The sequence below is a fragment of the Phaethon aethereus genome (assembly GCF_964289735.1).
Source record: "Phaethon aethereus genome assembly, chromosome: 1".
Classification (NCBI taxonomy): domain Eukaryota; kingdom Metazoa; phylum Chordata; class Aves; order Phaethontiformes; family Phaethontidae; genus Phaethon; species Phaethon aethereus.
Genome location: NC_138575.1, coordinates 147,955,511 through 147,978,085, shown reverse-complemented (window position 1 = coordinate 147,978,085; position 22,575 = coordinate 147,955,511). Strand labels below are relative to the sequence as shown.

The 22,575-nt window shown below is 39.7% G+C and overlaps 1 protein-coding gene across 8 annotated transcripts in view; it reads left to right on the top strand.

The window, feature by feature from the left end:
* INPP4A (inositol polyphosphate-4-phosphatase type I A) overlaps positions 1-14,744 on the top strand; it is a gene marked incomplete at its 5' end in the record, with an annotated part of 47,580 nt that extends 32,836 nt beyond the window's left edge. For 6 of the 8 annotated variants that reach the window (XM_081998583.1, XM_081998582.1, XM_081998577.1 and 3 more), the window contains 5 exons: positions 1,551-1,691; positions 3,073-3,170; positions 4,340-4,452; positions 4,817-4,971; positions 14,402-14,744. In XM_081998583.1, coding sequence (XP_081854709.1) covers positions 1,551-1,691; positions 3,073-3,170; positions 4,340-4,452; positions 4,817-4,971; positions 14,402-14,534 — 640 coding nt within the window. In that variant the 3' untranslated portion in view covers positions 14,535-14,744. Of the gene's footprint in view, positions 1-1,550; positions 1,692-3,072; positions 3,171-4,339; positions 4,453-4,816; positions 4,972-10,485; positions 10,677-14,401 lie in introns of those variants that run through there. The other 2 variants (XM_081998579.1, XM_081998578.1) reach the window with 1 other exon arrangement.
* Positions 14,745-22,575: the final 7,831 nt, after the last annotated feature.

The window sequence follows — 22,575 nt, the reverse complement described above, 5'->3', positions numbered from 1 at the left end:
GAATACCTCTGCCTGCTTATCAGCTGGTTTTGCAGTGGTTTCTGGCATGAGGCTGATGGGCCTCTGCAACTAGAGTTCTGGCCCAGAGAGAGCCAGTTCACAGATGGGGACGATGCTGTGGAATGACAGAGGCCTCACAGAAGTCAATGTTTTAACGTTTCTGTATTTCAGAGTCTTTAGAATCTTTTAGTTTCAAATCTGATTTCTGGAGGAAATAAGGCTTATTCGACTACAGTGTGCTGTACTAAGCTTCACTGGAGCTTTGCCCAGCTTCGTCCACATCTGAAAAAGAACTAGCATTCTAACTATAAAAACATTTAGAGGAAGTTTGTTACCTTAAGGTTCACATGCAATGAGCAGTTTCTTGGCTGAATGAGGTCTGCAGTACAATCACGTATGTTATGGAAATTGCTGAGACCTGTGGAAATAGCTGACAGCTAACAGAAAATTCCTTTCGAAGAAAATCTTTAGCTTAAACGTCCCATTAGCTATAGGGCACTAATCAGTCTTCATTACTTTCAGGTCTGATAGTGTTGCTTATTATTTTGCTGTCTAGTTTTTACTCAAGAAAGAGAAGAAAGAAATCATGCATATTTATGTTGGAGCAAACTATTGGAAGCTTTACATTTAGACGTGAAAACAGCCTTTTGCTTTCAGACATCGCATAGGATTTGTGTGTCCATCCAATGTAAATGTGGGACAGATCAATTTTGATTACCTTACTATATATTCTCAGAGCTCTTTTGCTATACTTGAGAGTATATGCTGTACTTGGGAGTTCTGCACTGTAAGACTTGGATGCAACACTAAGGTATTGCTGCCGATAGGTTAACACACAGCACGCAAACCACAGTAGCTTGTGTCTTGGCAGTTCCAGCATAGAGTGATATGACATACCTTAGTCTGCACTGATGTTACAGGATAAGTTGCGTTACCTCACATTTGCCGTGAGATAAAGCATACACAGTATGCTGTGCTGTAGCCCATCTGACCCAAGGTAACCTGTTGTGCTGCAGGAACAGCTTGTAGGTCTGAGTCATAAGTTTCTGTATCAGTGCTTTTGTTAGCTCCCCCTTCAATTTATGCTTGGGTCACTACTATCATTGCCTCTATCCTTCTGCTCAGAAATGTCAATACTACTTACTGTATCAAAAAATGGATCATTTTATGCATGTGCATCATCACTTTGAAATCAAATATACTTTACTCTTGATGAAATGGGGACATGCCCAAATTTGGCTTTTTCTACCCAAGTTGCACAAGAGCTGCAGTATTGATGAGCAGAGCAAAATCAGCTTTTGTCAGGAAATTGGTAATCTGATTGAAACGTCCATCAAGATGTAATATCAATATTACAGGTTGCTGCAGGTTTGAACTAGAATAGCTTTTCTAATTAGGAGCAAGCTGTGGCAGTTCCTTAAAGTCCTCAGTTTTGACTGATACTTATTTTTAATAGTTGTATTATGTTCTGGTTGTTATCCCTCTTTACATTCTCGGAATGTAGCTTTTTGATCTTTATGTCTAATCACTGCTTATTTATTTATTTGCAGCGATGGATTTAATGTGAGGATCCCTTTGCCAAGCGCCTTGTTTGATTTGTTGCCGCGAGAGATTCAAAGTGGCATGTTACTGAGGGTTCAGCCTGTTCTTTTCAATGTGGGAATCAATGAGCAGCAAACCCTAGCAGAGAAGTACGTATTCAGTCATTCAAGCTCAACCTTAGAGGCAGTTCAGCAATCTCCTGTTCTGATGGAAGTATGTCTCTACGGAGTTGCACAGTTGCATTACTAACAGTGATTCAGTTTCTCCAATACACGACCAAGGGAATAGTAAATGAAGCTGTCAAACGCAAAGCAAAGAAAAGGAGGTCCTTCTTTATATGGTACATAGCTGTGGAGCTCCTTACTTCATGGGTTTGAGTCTAGTGCAGGTTTATGTGGTTTAGAAGAGGAAGTCAATCATGTGCTATTTGACACAGAGGTGCTGCTTGTGACTTGAGACCTCTGTGTCTGGATATAATATATCTGGATATATAAATATAATAATAAATATAAAATAAAGAAATAATAAATAACTGGCGACTGAGTATGACTGTGTATTTGCCCTCTTGGTTTTGCACTCCCCTGGACTCCCTCTTCTGGACGCTGTCAAAAAACAGGATAATGGGCTAGATGGACCTTTGTTTTAACAAACCATTGCAGTGCTTATGTAATGCAACGCTGTTCTTGTAAAGCTGAAAAACATAATTATGTAATTATATTTGCTAGGGAAACTGTTCAGCTTTGGAAGAGCCACCAGAGCTTCCCTCTGTTATGGCCATATCCTGTAAAGGATATGTTGACAGAGCACTGCTCTAATGGAGGGCTCCAGTGAAATTAGGCACATGCATGTTGTGACAGCAGCCTTGGTACCAGGGTGGAGTGTGCAATATGATGGTGGACAACTAGAAAAAGTCTAACAAAGGCATTCCAGCAGTTATTGTTGTCCTCTGCTGCCTGTAAAGGGAGCCCAAGGTGACTAGCATAGTTACAGATGTCAACACTCTGTGTGCATATGTATGTATGTAGATATAGTTAGATGAGCTGAATCATGGCATTGTTGACAATATTTATTACATTCATGGTTTATTACTCCTAGATCCGTATTTCTCATTTACATATCTAAAATCAAAGTTCTCAATCCTGTCTACTGATGTTATGCTTATTATTAGCTTATGAACTAAGCTAGTAAATCCATTATTAAAAGTTTGAATTTTGGCAAAATTATTTACCAGATGGGTATTTAATATTGAAAGAGAGACACAAAAGCCAAAGAATTTTAAGTACTATTTTCTACAAGATTTTTCTTTCATCTTTCCTCTTTTCCCCTCACACTCATATATTTTCTTTTTCTGTAATGAATCACTACAGCATTCCCTGTTACACTTTACTCTGCATTTGAATGGTTAGGAATTTCATGGGATGAATCTTTAAACTGTTTTCTGGTAGTCATATTGCCAAGTGCCAGTTGTTTCAAAGAAGAGGAGAAACCTTTTACCTTGGGCTTAACTGTTCCTTCCTTCACCTTTTAAAGGTTTGGAGACACCTCACTGCAAGAAGTAATTAACATGGAAAGCTTAGTGCGGTTGAATTCGTATTTTGAGCAGTTCAAGGAAGTTTTGCCTGATGATTGTAAGTATTTGGTAATCAATGGCAAATTTGCTTGAACAGCACAATTCAGGATGATTTTTTTAATTTGTTTGCTTCATGTTAGTTGTTAAAATGTTGATGATATACCAGCATTAGTAACCTCCAAGAAATTATGTAACTCTATTTTAATACATTAGTACTAAGTAGAGCAGGTTCAGGAGGTTTAAAGGTCAGTCCGTGTCTTTAGAAATACTTGGGGAGGTGGTCTGTGCCCTCTTTTTGCTTACAGGTATGACATTCTTTCTAGGTGTAGAGTTCAAGCAGAGCAGACCAGCTATAGCTAACATACTATTCACTGTGGGAAGAGATATGGTCCAAAAATAAAACCTCATCTATCACCCATGTGGGATTTTTTTTGTCACATAGCCATTTTTTAACAGCGCATACTGTGTTATTTATCCATTCACAACCTTAGTTGCTGTCCTTTCTAGTTACCTCTTAAAAAAAAAAAAGACGACCTATTTAATACTTGTTATTGATTGGTTTTGGGTGTCTTCCTATAGGTGTAAGAGATGATGTGTAACACTTTGAGCATGTAAGACAAGTATTGAAAGCACTCTGAAATATTGAAAAATTTCAACTGATTCATTTACACTTAGTGAAATACTAATAAACATATCATAGGATTGAGATGTCCGATCAGAAGGTGTTTCTTGTAACTGAAAACTGGCCAACTTGCAAATTTAAAATTGAAAATGTGAGCAGAATATAAAATTATCTCTTCAGGGTTTCTGTGGAGACATGCATGATACCCTGTCGCCTCTGAGGAGCGATAATACAGGCAGTACATGTTTATATACAGTTCTGAAGAGTGTGTGATGTCAAGTACATGTGTGACACACAAACCAAGATACTGTACCAGTCTTCCTCCCTTTGTTCACTCTGTTACTATATTGCTATCAGATTCTGAGCCCCTGTAGTTTTAAATAACCTGAATGTATATTTCCAGTTGAGTTTAATTAAAACTTGAATTTGTTTTGTTGGTGGTACTAAGTAATTAAGAGTTGCATTAATTATTGCAAGCTTTGATAGTTTCAAGAAAACATGATTGTGTTTGCAACAGGCATATAGGAACATTTTCCATGTAACTTATCTTTGTAAAAGTATTGAATAGAGATAAACAAGTAGAATTGGTATTGTTTGTTTTATAGGTCTACCTCGATCTCGTAGTCAGACGTGCCTGCCTGAACTGTTAAGATTTCTGGGACAAAATGTACATGCAAGGAAAAATAAGAATGTTGATATCCTTTGGCAAGCTGCTGAGGTATTTATTAATCTAAGCATCTCTGCATAGTTCAGTTGATTTTCTGCATGCATATGTATTTTCCCCTTTTTTATTACCGCTATGTTCAAATTTCTTCATTTGTTTGCATGTAGCTTGGAAATACCGCCAGGTTAAATCTCCACTAGAATGAGACATGGTGAGATAAAATGTATTTTCCACATCAGTATTTTCCCTGCAACTCATGAAATGAAATTTTCATTTAATCACTCTCAGCGATGACTGCTTTTGACATCAAAGTCCTACACAGCGTTTGTGTCTCTCTAAGGAGATGTAGTACAGGTGTGTTCTCTTACAGAAGGTTGTGCATGAAGAAGGAATGATGAATTGTATATCCCGTTTCTAGATATGCCGCAGACTAAATGGTGTTCGATTTACAAGCTGTAAAAGTGCCAAGGATAGGACTGCCATGTCAGTCACCCTAGAGCAGTGTTTGATCCTACAGCATGAACATGGAATGGCTCCACAGGTCTTCACCCAGGCTCTGGAGTGTATGAGGAGGTAAGAGTTTGACTGTGTCACTTACTCCTAAATGAGGAACCATGCAAACTGCAGAGGAGCAGTGGTCTCTGTTTCTATCAAAAGGGAAAAAAAAAAGTATAATAAAGCCAGAAAACTGCAAAACTGGCTGCTAGAATTCATCCCTCCCTTGCATGTATTAGTGAGTTGCATATGCTAAAGCTGGTTGTTACCGGATTTGGATCAGAGGAGCATTAGTTTTCAGTAGTGCATCAGGAGTTTTCAGAGGAGCATATAAAAATGTGTTTTCAATGAATGCTGAGCTTACAGAACAGAAAACTGGTGCTGCTTTGAAAGTTGTTTAATGATGAGGTTACTTTAACTGTCATAGCACTGGGTTTCTTAGTTCTAGATCAGGAAGATTTCTCAGGGGTGACCTGTCTTTTGTTCTTCGAAACACAGACACCTGCAGTTTGTACTGGTTTGCCACGTGTATTCTTTAGCACCGAAACACTGCTCACTGGGCGAAATGTCAGTATGAGTGTTTCACAGTACAGCAACCAAATTTCATCACAACGTGTCAGTGTGCTGTTGTCGTATCAATATAATGATGTTCTGTATTCTGAAGCAGCAGAGATGTTTGCAGAATTAAATACTGTACTAAAAAAACCCCACAAACCTGTTTACTGTTGTTCAATGCCTTGCTTCAAGCACTGCTGGAAAACTCCGTAACTCACATACCAAAAGAAAGGATAAGAAATCTAGCCTTAGTCTTTATCGATGTAGTTCAACAATGCTGTTCAGTCCTGTTTTTCAACATTCACTCTTACTGAATGTACTGTACTGTGTGTCTTTTCACCAAATTTTCTAGAGTGTTCAATTCTCTTATCCTTTCTGTATGTTTTTGCTGTTTGACCCTTTCTTACTCTTCAGTTACCTGGAAGGAAAATGTCTCATATAGTAACACTTGCAGCCTCTTACACTAATAATTTGGTTTTTATATTTACATCTAATTGATGTCACTGGACTTTTTTATTTTCACTTTTTTGCTGCACGTTTTGCTGCTTTGTTCCAGAGTTAGTATAGTACCCGAAAACTGCATTCAAAGACTAATTAAACCCTGGTATTAGAAACAAACCTTGGAACAGATTTGTGAGGGAGAAGTTATTAACTTAACATGGAGCTACGTGGCTCTCAAATATCTTTATTTAAATTATGCAACTTGTTGACTTAGACATCTGAAAGAAAAAAAGCTTTGTTGCACAGTTTCTTTAGTAAGAATAAAACCAGAACGAGTATAGTACTAGTATACTTTCTTTAAATTAGTTATGGAGTTAATGGTTTTTTTCATGCAGTCTTGGACACAGTAGAGACAGAGGTTAATAACATTGTTTTGGACCTTCAGACTATCAATTTAATGTAACACAGGATCAGATAAAATATTGACCCAAGAAACACGTTGCTTTATGTTGACCTACACAGAGATATTGAAAGAGGGCCAATTAAATCAAAACCTCTGTCTCTTGTGTTCTAGCAACATCATGCCCCATCCCTGGAAGTGTTCAAGGCCAGGTTGGATGGGACTTTGAGCAACCTGGTCTAGTGGAAGGTGTCCTTGCCCATGGCAGGGGTGTTGGAACTAGATGATCTTTAAGGTCCCTTGCAACCCAAACCATTCTATGATTCTATGATATGATCAGAGACAGGTGAAAGATGTGACTTTCTCTTCTTCTGTTAAATCTTTGACTAAGAGAGATTGTGCAGAACAAATACTGACTAGTCCTGAAGGAATACTAAGATTAGACCATTCTTCAAGCCCATCATTCTTTCTTCCTCACATCTCATTGCTCTTTGGGGTAGGTAGTTGTGTTTTTAAAATTACTTGCCAATTCTGCTCAGCAACAATGGCACAGAATTAACAAAGCTTAATGAGAGAGATATAATTATGGAACAAATACTTCCAAACCCATTTCAGCCTGGACAGGATGACCTGACCTAGATGACAGACATAGGAAGTGAAAGGGTAGCAAATTACTTCCAGGGCATTTAGAAAACTTGCTTTTTCTTTTAACTTGGATCTTTTATTTGTGTAACTGTAGTGGAAAAGGAAGGCTTAGTTCAGTGTTGAAGACTTCTGAAGTTTCTGGGGGAATTGGAAGGACAGGGAAGAAGTACCATTAAATTGTGGGACTCAAAGTATTTCATCTCTTCGCTACTGGTAGCTTTCCAGAGAAGGAAAGCATCCTTGCTTACACTGTTCTTGAAAAATTAAGCAAGCACCCTCTTCTTCCATGTGATGTTGGTCTTCAAAGGTGTTAGTTCCCACTTACTCATCCTCAGGGACTTCCTATCCTTCCTAGTCTTGTGATAATTATGTACCCATGATAATTATGTTCAGTGAGCATGGACATCAGGGTGAGAACATTGAGTGCTTGTTGTAGATTGTTGTAGAAATTCACAGATACAAGTTTGTGGCTTTCACCTTAGAAACAAATATTCTAATAGAATAAACTCACTTTTCTGTAAATAAGTTGCAGCTTTTCCAGTCCCAAATCACAGCCTACAAACAGGAAAATCTTGATGATATGTCTGGAAGTCCAAGCTACAGAGGAAATGACTAGCTGGCCAGTAAAGACAGTTCAAGAGTCAAAGTCCAACTGGATCACGTAGCCTCCTCCATTCGCAGCAGTGCCAACACTCGCCGCTAGACCTGTGACTCCCTGCCCTCCCTCCCCTTACCAGATTGCTGTCCTGTCAGATACACCAGTGGAGCTGTTTGTATGTAAATGCTCTAAACCAGTTTCAGTCAAAATCAGCCTGGGCAGCAAAATCCTTTACACTTTTAAGGTAGCCCAGCTCATTTTCTTTAAACCAATTAGGAAGTTGCAACACAAGCAGTTCAGCCAGCAGGGAAGAGCTGTCTCTGATAGGGGCTCTTGAAAAGCAGATTGAAATGAGCTGAGGGAAATAATCTTTTCTAGCTGCCATGGTATTGACTAAAAAGACTACATAATAAAGCTCTGAGAGTCAATGCAATAAAACAGCCATGATGAAAAGCTTGGCTGGATTATTTCTTCACTGATTGACTTGCTTTAAGCATAAAATTGTGGTGGGCTGGCCTTGGCCACCTGCCAGATGCCCACCTAGCTGCTCTCTCACTCCCTCTCCTCAACAGGACAGGGGGAGAAAATATGATGAAAAAGATTATGGGTTGAGATAAAGACAGGGACATCCCTTGCCAGTTACTGTTAAAGGCAAACCAGACTCAGCTTAGAGAAAATTAATTCATTGACAATAGATTTGGATGGTGAGAAACGAAGACAAAAATTAAAACACCTTCCCTTCACAACCCCTTTTGTCCCAGGCCTAATCCTTCCTTCCCAGCTCCTCTACCTCCTCCCCACACTGAGCAGTGCACAGGGGATGGGGAATGGTGGTTTGCAGTCAGTCCGTAACAACTCCTCTCTGCTGCTCCTTTCCTCCTTGCACTGTTCCCCCACTCCAACATGGGTCCTTCGCATGGGCTGCAGTCCTTCAGGATAAACCTGCTCCTGCAAGGGCTCTCCATGGATTCCAGTTTCCTTCAGGAAATACTCACCTGCTCCACCATGGGGTCCTCCACAGGCTACAGTGTGGATATCTGCTCCGCCATGGTCATCTCCACAGCTGCAGGGGAATCGCTGCCCCAGCAGGGGCACCTTCTCCCTTCCTTCCCTCACTTCGATGCTCACAGGGCTTTCTCACATCTTTTCCCATCACTCCTCACTGCCATGCAGTGTTTTGCCTTTTCTTACGCACACCTTCCCCAAGGCACCACCAGCCTGGCTGAGGGGCTCAGCCGTGCCTATGGTGGGTCCATTTGAGCCAGCTGGAACCAGCTGTGTCCAGCACAAGGCAGCCCTGGCCTCTCCTCACAGAGAAGATTCCCAAATGCAAGATGGATTAGCAGGGAATTTGCTTTGTCTCTTTACTCTGGTCCTCTCCTAGAGGTAGTCTGCTAATGAATGTTTTGATTTAAGACACTGTACAATTTGGTATATTTGGTGTTTCCAAAAGGTGACTTTTCACCCCTCAGGTGGAAGCATCTACATGGGCCAACAGTGACAAGGAAAGCACTTTCCAGCTCTTGCCTCCATTCCCACTGTATGTGTCTGTGCATATGTCTTTGTGTAAAATTGAGTAGCTTGATATTAATTTTTATTGGTAGAGATGTGGCATGTGATGTTCATAACATCATCTTGTAATTTTGAGCCTTTCTTCCTTCTTTCCCTCTCCCATTGTTTTACTGCCTTATCTATATCCTAAATCACTTTTCTTCCTCCAGACTATTCTGTTGAGCCTTTATCCACCACTTTCCAGTCAGCATTAGCTTTCCACTTACTCATTCTCCTGATCACACACACACATCCCTGCTCTTACAAAAATAATTGGGTTTTGTAGGCATCACAGATTCAATCTGCTCTTACCCAGGTTGGGCACCAGGAGTGAAAACATATTTTGATCACCGGTTTCAATGTGTTAATCTGGATCACAAATATAGTTGGTTTAGTTCCCAGCCCACCTAATTCCATTTGACTTGAAGTGTCGCCAGCATCTGAAGGCTATTTTTCTCTTTTACCACCTCCAGAGTATCTTTGATGTCTTCCAAGACATTGTGTGTTGGTTACCTAACCTTGCCATGCAACCAGCAAGGTTATGTATCACCTTTTATGGATGGAGTGAGTGCACTTGTTCTAACAGGATCAGGCTCGCAGGTTGCATTTAGTTGTTGCTTCGTAAGCTAAAAATAAAGTTGAACTGCACAGGGTATAAGAGTGACGCAAAATGAAACACCACACTACAAAGCCGCGGGTTAGCTGAAGAGGTGTTCTCCACCGCAGGCCTTTGGTGCTCCAAGCAATGGAGGAAGCAGGGGCATAATGAGGTGGGCTGTGCAGTGTGTCTTCCCTTCACATGCATATATTGAGGCACTTCAGAAACATGCGTTTCGGAAAGCATATTTGATACACACTTGAATTCATGTTGAAGCAGAAAAATAAGTGGGTGGGATGGGTTTTTTTGTTTACATATTGAGCAGGTAGTTAAGAGGTTAAATTATTTCACTGCAGCCTACATGGGAAGCTGTTTGAAAGGGTCAAATACTACAATGGTTATTCATGTTCAGCTTGCTTTTCAGAGCTCCACTTCTTTGCAGCATGCAGAAGCATGGCAGAGCAGCATGGGATATTATTGCTTGGTAATCTGAAAGAATGAACATGGAAAACCATTTCTGTTCAACCTACATGTGTTTATTTTCAGTAGACTACAGTACTTCTTTCTTATTTTTCTCTTTTATTCTCTTTCCCTCTCCTTATTTCTGTAATTGTGCTGATACATATTTTTGAGATGTTTTTCCACTCTTTCTTTACTTCATCTTCTGGTTCTGTTGTGCTTTCTTCCATGTTTTTTCATTTTCTTGACCATCTTGTGTTGCCATCTCTTTTTATACATTCATTTGCATGTCCATCTTCCTTTCTGTTTTATTTTCCCTCCTCCCAACCTTCTTCCTTTTCACAGCATTGGAACACGGGAGGTAGTCACCCAGAAGAACTTGAGTGGCTTGGTGCCCATCCGAGATTTCAGACTAGATCCCAGCCTCCTCTACTCTATTCCTTTACTAGCTCTCAGCCCCAATTTACTGATTGTGTGGCTGTTTCTAAGCATAGCATACCTGGTGGCCAGATTACGTTGCAAGTGAAGATAAGGTCAAAAAACAAAAAAAAAGTGCTTAAATGTGTATTGCCACTTGGTACCTGCTGGACAAAGGAATATGTCATAGCATTGTCTGCCAAGAATTATTATTATGCCTTACAATTTTACGTTTCTATTGTACTAAACTGTAAATATACATAAAATTATTTTATCAAAAATAAGTGTATTGAAACTTTAAATTACTGTTCTGCTTTCAGTGCTTGTAACATAGTCTGACATTGGCCTGTTACCTCATTACTCTAGCCGGCCTGAAGATCTCTTACCAAATATAGTTTTGTGTTACTTGTTTCATGTATTCCAGAGAAAGGAACTCTGTCTGAAAAGAATTTGTATCTTTTTGTATATTTAAGGTGTATGCTAATCTTGCCTTTCATTTTTACGAGGTATGAGGAGAAAAATAAAAACATGGGTGGGGTTTATAAAAAATTGTAAGAAATTTATTTAAAGAAATAAACAAATTTCTACCTTCATTTTGAAGCATAATATCCAAATTACATTACTAAACAGTTTGTAGAAACATAGTCTTGTTCCTTTCTCATGGTTAAGTATGTTCTAATAGATGAGTGTACCCACTCAAAAAAACAACTTGCGGTGCACTGCATGCAGAATTATTTCATTCTATTTGTAGATCTGCATTTTGTAATGTATTAAAGACATAAAGAGAATGACTTGTGGTTAGGAAGAGGATATAATTGGCATTAGCCTGCTAATGATCCATTATCTGTTTCAGGTGCTCTGTTATAGAACTTATTCTGAAATAGGGTCATTGTCAACCTAGAAGTTAAAGATACTGGTCTTTAATATTTCAGGCAAGAAGAGGGAGGTATCAGTTAGCTCCTTTAGTAGGTGGGCTTGAGGTTTTCCATTGGGCTTTGTTTTTATTACACTAGACTAAATATTACTGTTATTTCTATTTTTAAGTGTTGGACAGCTTTAATAAATTATGATGTTGATAGTGACTTTGAGATAAACGAATGATGGTAAGTTAACATTTATTTAAGTGGTGAGACTAAAGCAGCTTACCTAGTTTAGTCACGCAGAATACGTGCAGATGAAATCGGCTCATCATTTATGTATACATCAAACTGGGAGAGGCCTATTTAAACTGAAAGATTTCATTGATGCAGTGGTCTGGCAGAGCTTGTCAATAGCAATAGCTGATCAAAAATCCTAACCTCATTTAATGTAGTTTGCTACGTTCATAAAGGGTTTTACTTCTCTTGGTGCCTGAGATTACAGAAAATTTGGCTTCTGAGGAGAACTCTACTAGTACTGTGATTTCTATTTTCTACTATTATTAACTCGCTCGAAAAACATAGGTAGCTACAGCTTTTATTATCAATTTTAATGGAATTTGGAAGCTTCTGAGAGAGGTAAGCTTAAAAAAAAAGAAAAAAGCACAGTTAGAATAAAAATTAGGATAAAATCCTACATTTGGTGAATATTCTAACTAAAAAAAAAAGTATGTGGTTATATTTGTGTCTTCATGAAATCAGACTGTACAGTACACTGTCTCCTGGTATTTTTCCTCACTATTTTTCCAATTTTGTTTTTAAAAGAAAAAAAAAAAACAGAAGGATACACACACACGTGTATCTCTCTATATTTATTTATTTAAGCATGTATCCTATTTAGTTGCAATAAATTTAGGTAAATCCTTACCGCTGGTGAGATTTAAAATCATCGTATGATGGTATTGGACATATCCACGTCCTGTGCTGATATCTATTAGCACTGTGTCTCCGTACAAATCATCTCTTCATTCTGATTAACACTGCTTCATTTGCTATGGGTACCAAAATCTACCTTTTTACAAAGTGAACGAACGTCAGGTTGGACTGTGGCCTTGTTCTTGCAATATGATGAGCATCCTGGGTTCAGTCTAAGAAGACGTGAAAGTAACTTTAGTAGGTGTATCTCCACCGAACTCCTCGAGATTATGAACCTGTTTAAATAAAGTATGAAGGCTTTGCTCGTGACTGACACAAGGGTTGCAGTAAGACCACTCTTAAATTCATCTAGAATGAAAGCCTAGGCTTTTTGAAAACAATGTCATTTTTTTCTTTTTTTTCTTAAACTATGGTGGGGACAAGTTTTCATCTTTTTTTCTTTTTTAGCTTGGTCTGTGCTTTCGTTCAGGCATTCAGCTTTAAAATGCTGTAGTGCCCGTTGCTTTCGTGCCTCCAGCAGAAGAAACGTGGCACATGAAATACATCTTTGCCACCGCCTCTGTGGCTCATCTGTGCCATAGAGGGACATGTGCAATGATCAGATGCAGTGGAATGAATTATGAACAGAATGGTTCAGTTTGGAGTTAAAAAGCTCATCTGGCATCTCATACATGCTATTTAAACTTACTGGTTTTTATTAGTACGCTGAACTATAATTTGTGCAAATTTTTGACGAATCTATTTGACTGCAACAGCCTTTGGGAGAGGGTTCCGTAAAACACAAAACATGGACGTAAAAGTAGTGTCATCATGTACGATCCGTTCTATAAAAGGCAGTCACAGAGTATGCTCCGGAGCCAAATTTCAAACTTAAAGTGTTTCTTAGAGCAAGACGTTACAATGTGTTTTATGAAGTTAAACTGGGTGGTACATACAGAACACAGTTACAGTCAGTTTAATGAACCAAAATTAGAAGAACGGTGAGGTCGGTACGAGCAGAGAGCTTTCAAGCTGAACCAGAATCCAAACCCTCCTTTTCAGACGACCACAGTTTACCTGACAGGTGCTGCAGCCATCTCCAGGACAGGAATGTCGTGACATTTCCACAATAAGATGGTGTACTGTACACTTTGCCATGAAGTTCTGGTATTAAAATCATTGCTTAGGTTTCAGTTCTCTATCGGGGAGAGACATTCTCCTGCAGGCCTAAACTGATTTATTATATGTATTTAAAAGATACTGCTTTCTTTTTGTACATCTGTATTTGGATATAATCAAAGGAACTCTGAAGTAGATTTACAAGTGTAAAGAAGCCTTATAACTGGAGTAGTTTTTTATTGTAGCACAGAACCTCCTTCTAATGTGGGGCAGTTGCACCAAAACACTGGATAAAAATTAAATTCTGCACAGCTTTGTTTTATTGGGGTGATGACTGCCGACACAGCCAATCTTTTTTGCACCCAAAGCTGTTATTTCATGATTAAGATGATTTTTTTTAGAGTACGTTTATTTTTCAAGTTAATTTATGCATGCAGAGATAACTGGAAAGTCGTTATTTTTGTATCAGCTCTCATATTTAAGTAAGTACCGGTAATACTGACATACAGGGAACAATAAAGTTAATTTAAAGCTCTTATTGAGACATCAGCAGTTTTTCGGCTTAATATAGTAATAAATTAGCAGAAGTGCTTTTAAGCAATCTCTTGGGATCCCTTGTGCAATGAAGCGGCATGTGAACTCCACAACAGTGTACCCTGAAATACATGAAACCGTCATGAAAGAACTTTTTCACTAGATGCGCTGCTGCTTTTTAGAAATGCAAAACTAGCAATCAGACATAGCATGTGTCCATTCTGTGTGCTTCTTACTAGCATTGTATGATGAGTCATCATTTTTAATATTTGCAGTGGCAAATTAATTAAACGCTCATTAAATATAACCAACTTTTTTTTAATGCTATAAAATAACCAGTTCATTTCATCTTAGTTTAAGTCTTTTTTTTTTTTTCCTTTTTACTGCTGTCATTTTTTGTGCTTGTTTTTTTTCCCCAGTGAGGGTTGTCGGCGAGAAAATACAATGAAGAATGTTGGATGTCGCAAGTATGCATTTAATTCCCTGCAACTGAAGGCTTTCCCAAAGTATTACAGGCCTCCAGAAGGAACTTATGGAAAAGTTGAAACATAAGCATACTATGTCCTTTAATCGCTGTTCCATTAAAACATGTGGATACACTCTAGATTAATACATGATCTTGTCATCCAGAAGAGATAAATAACCTTTTTGTACGTTTCACTAGGTTATGCAGAGCATGTTACTTACAGAATTGGAACCTATAGTAACAATTATTCTGACATCTTAGCTTGAGAATAGTGTGATGACTCTCTGCCCGTTTAAATTAGCCTTCAGTGTATGTAAGATGAACAGATATTGTCCTACTTAATAATTACCTATATGCAAATAGCTAGGTATCTCCTGGATGGGCAAGGACTCTAGGAACGGCATTTAGGCAGCTGTTTCACATAACATCTTTTTATACTGAGTTGACTTGGGATTGAGCTTTTCATAAACTTTTTAAAACTGAGAGTAAAACTCAAAAGTTGTAAATAAAAAGGGATTGGATCCTAGACAGCCTAATAACTATAGAATGCATTGTTACAATCAAGAAACAGAAGTTTAACATTTCAAAATAAAAATCAGCACAATAAAAGCCAGGAGTATAAATTGTTTTACTGTATATAGGATGCCATCTTCATCTATGAAATTAACAATACATAAAAGGCCAGGCAGAGGAGGCCTAGTTGGTAGTTCTGTCCAAATAAAACAAATTCCTGTCACCTTTGGCAGATAAGGACTTGGGCACACAACTGATTTTAAAAAGTATTTCAGAAACATAGTGACGCTTAACCGTTAATGTCAGCAACAGGTTCCCCCCGCCCTTCTCCGCTATAAGGCAAGCACGACAAGCAAGTTGCTGATGTTGCACATGACATGTTCAGTATGTTCCATGGTATCATAGAATAATTAAAACATTTTTACCCATGGCTTTTTATATCACTTCTGGACTGTAAGCAGTAGTATCTGGGGGGTGGGGTGTTACTTTTTTTTTTGATTGGTGTTTGATATTTTCTTCCATATCAGTTTTGTATGTCAATACAAAATTGCTCCAAGTGCCCAACGCCTCCCTGTTAGTCCCTAACCAAAACTGGTTTCTGTTTACCTTTGCATTTTACCTGGGCAGATGTTCAGAATCCCGGGGGAAGTACGACTGTTTTCAGGGTATTTCTGAGGAAGGTAGCGATGCCCTTTGTTGGTAGAAAGGAACTGCTCACGTGCTACTGCTAACGGGTGAGAACCACAGACGTGTTCTAGCCTATGGCTAAGGTGATCAGCTCGCTAGCATTTGATAGAAAATGTTCAGCAGATCTCCTTGGAAATAATCTCCCAAAGAATGCCTTTGAAGCTAAGATACCTTGTTAAAAAGGAGCTAAACATTAATTTCCAAATTTTAACAGGATTAAGTCATCTCTAGCTAGCTTCGTTCAGCACACTGTGCCCTTTCCTTTTTGATTTCTAAGGATTTAAGTTTTAGAATAGAAAAATCTGCCCATTTATTCTTGTGAGAGTAGCAACAGCCAGGTAAGTATATGGCTGTTTTCTGATTTCTTTCTCCCTCTCACTGATGTTTGTCTGTGCTGTCACTGCTCTATCAATCAGTCATGTTCATTCTGCTCCCATGTCGGTTTGGGGGTTACAGGTCTAGCAGTTTTTGCATTTTGCTTTTTGCAGTTTTACCACTGAGCAGCACGTCACAAAGGCAGGTCAGAGAGTTCTGCTGAGCTAGGTGGTTACCATTATTTCAGTCTCCCTAGGATAACAAAACACTGAATTCTGTGCAAAATCAATGTATTGTAGTACCTATCTCAGGTCTGAACAAATCATCTATAGTAGAACAGTCCCTTGGAAATTTTGCAAACCCTGTTCACCAATTAATAAATAAGTGTTGATTTTATCTTATTTGTTGCTAATCTGTAAACAAATACATGGTGAAAAACTTTTCAGTGGGATCTCTTTAAATATGTTACTCCATTCGTTCTGCTCAGCCTTCAGTCCCTGGCCCATTATTAAATGCTACATTTATTTTTGTATAAACTAAACTCTTAGTTTTTATGAGTTGATAATTTTATTTTGTATATTTCAAACATAGTTAATTATATTTTAAGTCCTGTATTGTTACACTAAAAATCTTCAGATGTTCAGCTTCAGAAGAAAATAACAAGAGGTCTATTGTAACAATTAATAGAGCCACTGTCTTAAACTGTGGCCAACAATCATTAGATCTACTCTAGAGCTTAACGATCCTTTATTTATTTTGTATATCAATCTAATCAGAAAAAGTTGTCGAATTTTGTATGTGCATGCTTTTTGCTCACCTTTTTACAGTGGCGGAATACCAGTCTCAAGTACTGCATTATTTTGTTTAAAATATTCTGATTTCGGTATGCTTACATGTAAAACCTTGTTGTCCAGCTAACATTTTAGACATACGACATTGTCAGTACATGCACATCGATGGGCTTGTTTAAAGGGCGTAATGAACAGCAAGACCTCGAGCAGTTCATCAAAAAAGAAAAACTGTGAAACTTGCAATCCACATAGGACGCTTCACAAGGGTGAAGTAAACTTTTCTGTTGCACAGGAGAGGCGGATTTAAGGATTACTTTAAAATGAAGTTCTGTCTAATGTTCTTTTTTGAGTACATTTTTTAAATTATAAAACATACGGCAGAAAAAAGAAGAAAACTGTTGCCAAGTATGTTCTGTGTATGTTCTGTGAAAGTACCTACAGCACAGTTGCCTTTTGTCTCATTTATACATGTAAAATTATTGTATAATACAACACTGTTTTGTCCCAACACAACTGTATTTGCCAAGCTTTGTGCATTGAAATATTTTTATTTATTTGTTTTTGGGCAGTATTAATATATCATAAACATATGGCTACTGTTTTATATATTCTAGTTCATCCAATCCACGTATGCTGTAAATGTGCTAGTCTTTAGGATGAAAACCAATAAAGAACTGACAAGAATACCAAATGGTGGCTTACTTTTAATGCCTTTCTGGTAAATTAAAATAAACTCTTTCAGGTTCCTTGACTTGCCATGCTTTATCTGTTGGAGAATATATTAAGCTAAGTTGTGTATGGAGATATGTTACACAGATACCCAAGTCAGGAAATAGTTCCTTCGAAACCCTGCTAAAGTGCAGCTGCTATCAATTTTCTGTAGTTAAGTCAGGCACCAGTTTGTCCCACAGGCTATGCATTCAGCAGCAACAGTTAAACAAAGGAGGAGTATGAGATTTTTTTTTTCTTAATTTTATATACTTTCTCCATGAGTCTTCTGTAAGACCTTCCCGAGCTTCGTTCTCTGTTTTCCACTCTTCCTTCCATTAACAGAATTCCTTCTCTGCTGCTGCTTTCCCCTGCAGCCAACTCACCCCACGAGCAGCATTAGTAGTTGTGCTGCTTTTCAGCAGGGATAGGTTATCATTGTTGATTGTCATTTGGATTTCAGGTTAAATGGGTTTTATATAATAATGTAACAGACAATAATCCAGAGTATTCTCATTCTATAAAATATGAAGAATAGAACATAAAAATTCTACTGTCACTGAATGTTTGAGAACTGCCAAATACCATTTTATTTGTGTGAAAGAGAACTGAGCACCACAAGTGGGGCTCAATGAATTAGTTTTTCTAGTTAAACAGAAAGAAAAACAATACCAGAAAAAAACACCCCGCTGTGTTCATTCAAAATGCAGAAAGAGAAGATGCGTGACAGGCGGGAGTTCCTAATGTGCAGATGCAAAGTACATATATGTACGTGTGTGTATATACATACCTGCATTTTAGAAATTTTAAATTAGTGTCAAAAAAGTATCTACCACTGTTCTTTTTAATTTAAAAAGGTGGGGTGTTTAAAAGATTGTTGAAGGTTTAACATCTTTAAAAGGCATTCTAGCTATTAGAGAAGTTGTCACGTGTTTGAAGCTGACTTATGTGTCTCCATAAAGATTGCTCCACTCAAAACCCACGGCAAGCGTGAATACAGGTCGCCTGTGGAACTGTGGCTGTATGAAGGGCATATGTGTGGCCATGGGTTGTAAACGATGCTGTGGGGAGCTGCCGGGAGCAGCAGTGACTGCGTACTTTGGGGTGAAACCACAACTTGTTCCCTCTCTTTGCCACTTTTCCTGGACAACAAAGCCTTCAGGCAGGACTTGAAGCTGTGGTGCAGTCTTCCACGTCCAGCGTCTAACTGCACTTCGGAAAGCCTTACCTTGCGACGAGCGAGGGAAGGCATGCAGTCGACTCAATATGAGTGATAAAGCAAGCTTCAACTTTATTGCAAAACCTTACACATATTTATACACTAAGTTCTACTTTATGCATACTTGTCTTACAATCATTGGCTTAGCCCTAAAGATTGCATTATCATACTCCTCCTACTTGCGGTTACTGCTACGTGGTCCGGGTTCCATCCTGTTTTTCTTATACAGTGCTTCTTCTTAGCTGTTTACCACAGCTCCCTCTTCTCAAGGCCGAGCCGTGCAGATATCTAGCTGTTTACCAGCTTCTCAATGCTGCAGCTCCTTCTCCTTAAGGTCGAGCCGTGCAGAGTGATCCCAACATCTCCCCCTTTTTGTTTTTGTATAAACAAAACCTGATGGATCATTTGCAAACCAAGGACTGTGAGGAAGATGGACCCTCTGTACATTCTTGTATCGTCCTGTGCCGCGAACTCAGCCCAGCAGTTGGTAGGTGCCAGCTTTACGTGGGCGTCCCCACGGAGGCAACGGTGGCCTTGCTGTACACCAGCCCACTGCCCTTCAGGAAATCCCGGTATTACACATTTGTAGAGGAACGAGTTTCGACACACGTGGCCAGCGAGTGTCGGAACTCGCCTCAGTTGTCACCTTTTAACACAGGGAGCCTATGGCGTATGCGCCCGCTGGCCAGACGTGCTGCACGCGCCACAGCCATCCCGTCTATTGGTTCGTAGGCTTTGTTCACACGGCATTTTTTCATAACTCAGCAGTCACATATCAACTTATGCTTAAGTCAATAGCAGAATATTACAAAGCAAAACAATTCTAGCTGTACTACTTCTAGTGATATAAACTACTCCTAGTGATAGAAAAAAGGTACTTGTATAAGGCTATGAAGACCAATATTATATCTTACCAAAGCATTTGTAGTTATAGAACGCTTTGCCTCAAAAGCTTTCCACGTTCATCTCATGATACCGCAAATTTCAGTGTGATTTACCCCTACATTTTCTTTTGACTGAGGTGGCATCCAGATTGCGATGACACCTGATAGTGTCATGATGTGTCCAACGATGATGATGGCGACTGCCCCACCCATGGCCTCACCCACTTCGAGGCACCTGCAAAGTGGGTTACCCATGGTTTTACCCATGGTTTTAAACAGCCACCACCGTCAACCTCGTCCCCTGGTTAGCAGTTGAAAAGGTCCTTTCTCCTTCCGCAAATAATTTAACACATATAAGGCTTTATTCAAACGTTCTTAGGGTAATGTGGTAGTCTCTCCCCCTTTTTGTTTTGAGCGTGATTATCTAACAAAGCTCATTCATTGGGTGTGTAAGATACTTGTTTGAGTTATTAGCTAGCCAAGCATTCTTTACTACCTTTTGAACCATTCCTTGTAGACAATGCAATAAACATGGTACAATAAGCATTAGTATTAAGATAACAAGTACTATAACAACTGCCCCTTTTATTAAGTCTTGTAACCATCCACTTAGGCCCAAACTTGACAGCTATGATTCGAGGTTTAGTGAACTTGTCTGTAACCTGTCCGTTAAGTCCTTCAGTTTTTGTAATTGTTGAGTTACCGACTGTGATGTATCTGTTAAATTCATACAACACGTGCCATCAAACTCCTCACACCTGTGCCCTTGGGCCAAAAGTAGGAAGTCGATAGCTGCCCTATTTTGCAATGTCGCATGCCTTATTGAGTCAGTTTCCATTAACAAAGCACTGAGTGTTGCAGAAGTAGCATTGGTTTGTTTCGCTAGCCAACATCCCAATTTATTTAAAGTGGTTAAGCCTTGGGCAGCAGCGACCCCAGGGGCAAGGAAAGAGGTTAGTATGGTTTTGTCCGCAGTCCAAAAATCCAGTTGGTCATTGCACTCTTCCTGATATTTTCAAATCTGTCATCTTATTCTATGCCGTCGGGTAAGGTTCAATATCATAGAAGTGTTGGGAGTTAACAATGTTAGGTGCCCCATTGTGTAAGGACCACCTCTCAAATGGGAGGGAACACCTTGCCATGCACGATCACCACAAATCAAGAATATTCCTTTAGGGAGTCTCATTGGGACAATAGTAGAGTGTGAGATGTTGCTCGTTGTATAATTACACCAATTGGTAGCATTCTGAAAAATGGCTAACGTGGGGTTTACATCCTGTGACCTGGCTATCTTCTCAGTAATTTTCTGCAAAGCTTGGTGTTGATCCTCATTCAGTTGACGTCGCTCTGGAGCCTCCACCGAAGACTCCAGGAGCGGCATCAATGGCCTTAGATCATCATTAGTAATTCCGCAAATATTGCGAACCCACTGTATATCCCCCATTAATTTTTGGACATCAGAAAGATTTTCTATTTTCGCCTTAATCTTTATTTTTTGTGGGTGGACCGCTTGCCCTGGTAATAATCCAGCTCAAATATTGCTATGGTCCCCCTTTTTTTTTTTTTTTTTTTTTTTTTTTTTTTTTTTTTGGTGCTATTTTTAAACCCCGTTTTCCTAAATAGTGCTCTAAGTGCTGTAAAATGTGGTCTGCATTCAATTGTGTCCCTGCTATTAATATATCAACTATATAATGATACATTATTAAATCTGGATACTTTTTCCACACCGGTTCTAGAGCCCATGCCACAAATGTCTGACACATCGTAGGTGAATTTTGCATTCCTTGTGGTAACACTACCCAATGATACTTTTTGCTAGCTCTCCTTTATTTACCGATGGTACCGTAAAGGCAAACTTCTCCGCATCCTCAGCTGCTAAGGGAATGGTAAAAAAGCAATTGAAATATACTCTTCGATTCCCTGCAAAAGAAATGATACATTTGTGACAATAATTACAATGACATAGAACAAACCCACAACACCGTTTTACAAATATGGCATATTGAAGTTCCTGCTCTTGACCGTCCGGGGAGAGCCGCTGAGACAGTCAACGAGCCATCATTCTGCATACAAAAGAGTGAAAGCATCAGCTGGTGGTACGACGGAGTTGACTGCGTCCGTGGGACGTGTGACAAGATCTTCAGGTCTTACTGCCGGCCGTACCGACCTGGCCGGTACCTGCTTCACTCCGTCCCCTCCCCCTCTGCCAAAGTCTCTTGTCTCATGCCTCGCCAATGTTGGGCAGGGTCGTATCTTGACTTGGGGGAAGGATCATCCCAGGCAGCCCCCTCCTGTTGCGGCACGGGTCAGGAGGCGGGGGCCAAGGAGGACTCGCCACCTCCGTTGGTTGCGTTAGCGGGGCGGGGTGGGGGGGGTGGGGGGGGGCGGACGGGGGTTGCTCGTTCTCACCATCCCCAGCTCGGCCTCCCTTCTCTCCCAAGGCTGTGGCAGCGGCAGCTGCTGCTGCCGTCCGCTCTGATTTTATCGTCTTTATAGAGTCTCTGACTAATCGCCAGGTTGTTAACACTTTCGCAGCCGTATGATCCTCTTTAGAGGCTGCCTCAAACACCAATTTCCCTGCTTTCTCCCAGGTAGGTAACTCAAAAGCTGTTGCAGAGTCTGCTGCTAGCCCCTGGCTCTTCAAAACAGTCTCCAATAGCAATTGCCATGTTGTTGCTAGCTCCGCTGCTTGCCCATCTCCTTTCGAGACTCGCCCCATTGATCTTTCACATGGGCACACAGGGGAACACTGAGTACATTGTTCTGGGCAACGTTGTCCCGTCTTGCCCTCACATACATCATCGTAGATCTGTTTCTCTGACTTATCTATGCAGCCGGTTTACTCGGTGCAACTGGCACCTCAGGAGGTGCAGTCGGAGTCGCTGAAGGTCCTGGACCCTCTGACTCAGTTAAAAAGGGATTGGTTGAAGGTGGTTTAACAGCCTCCTCCATATCAGCTGCAGCTTTTCTCTCTGCCTTTAAGGCTTTTAATGTGTTTAACATCAACTTC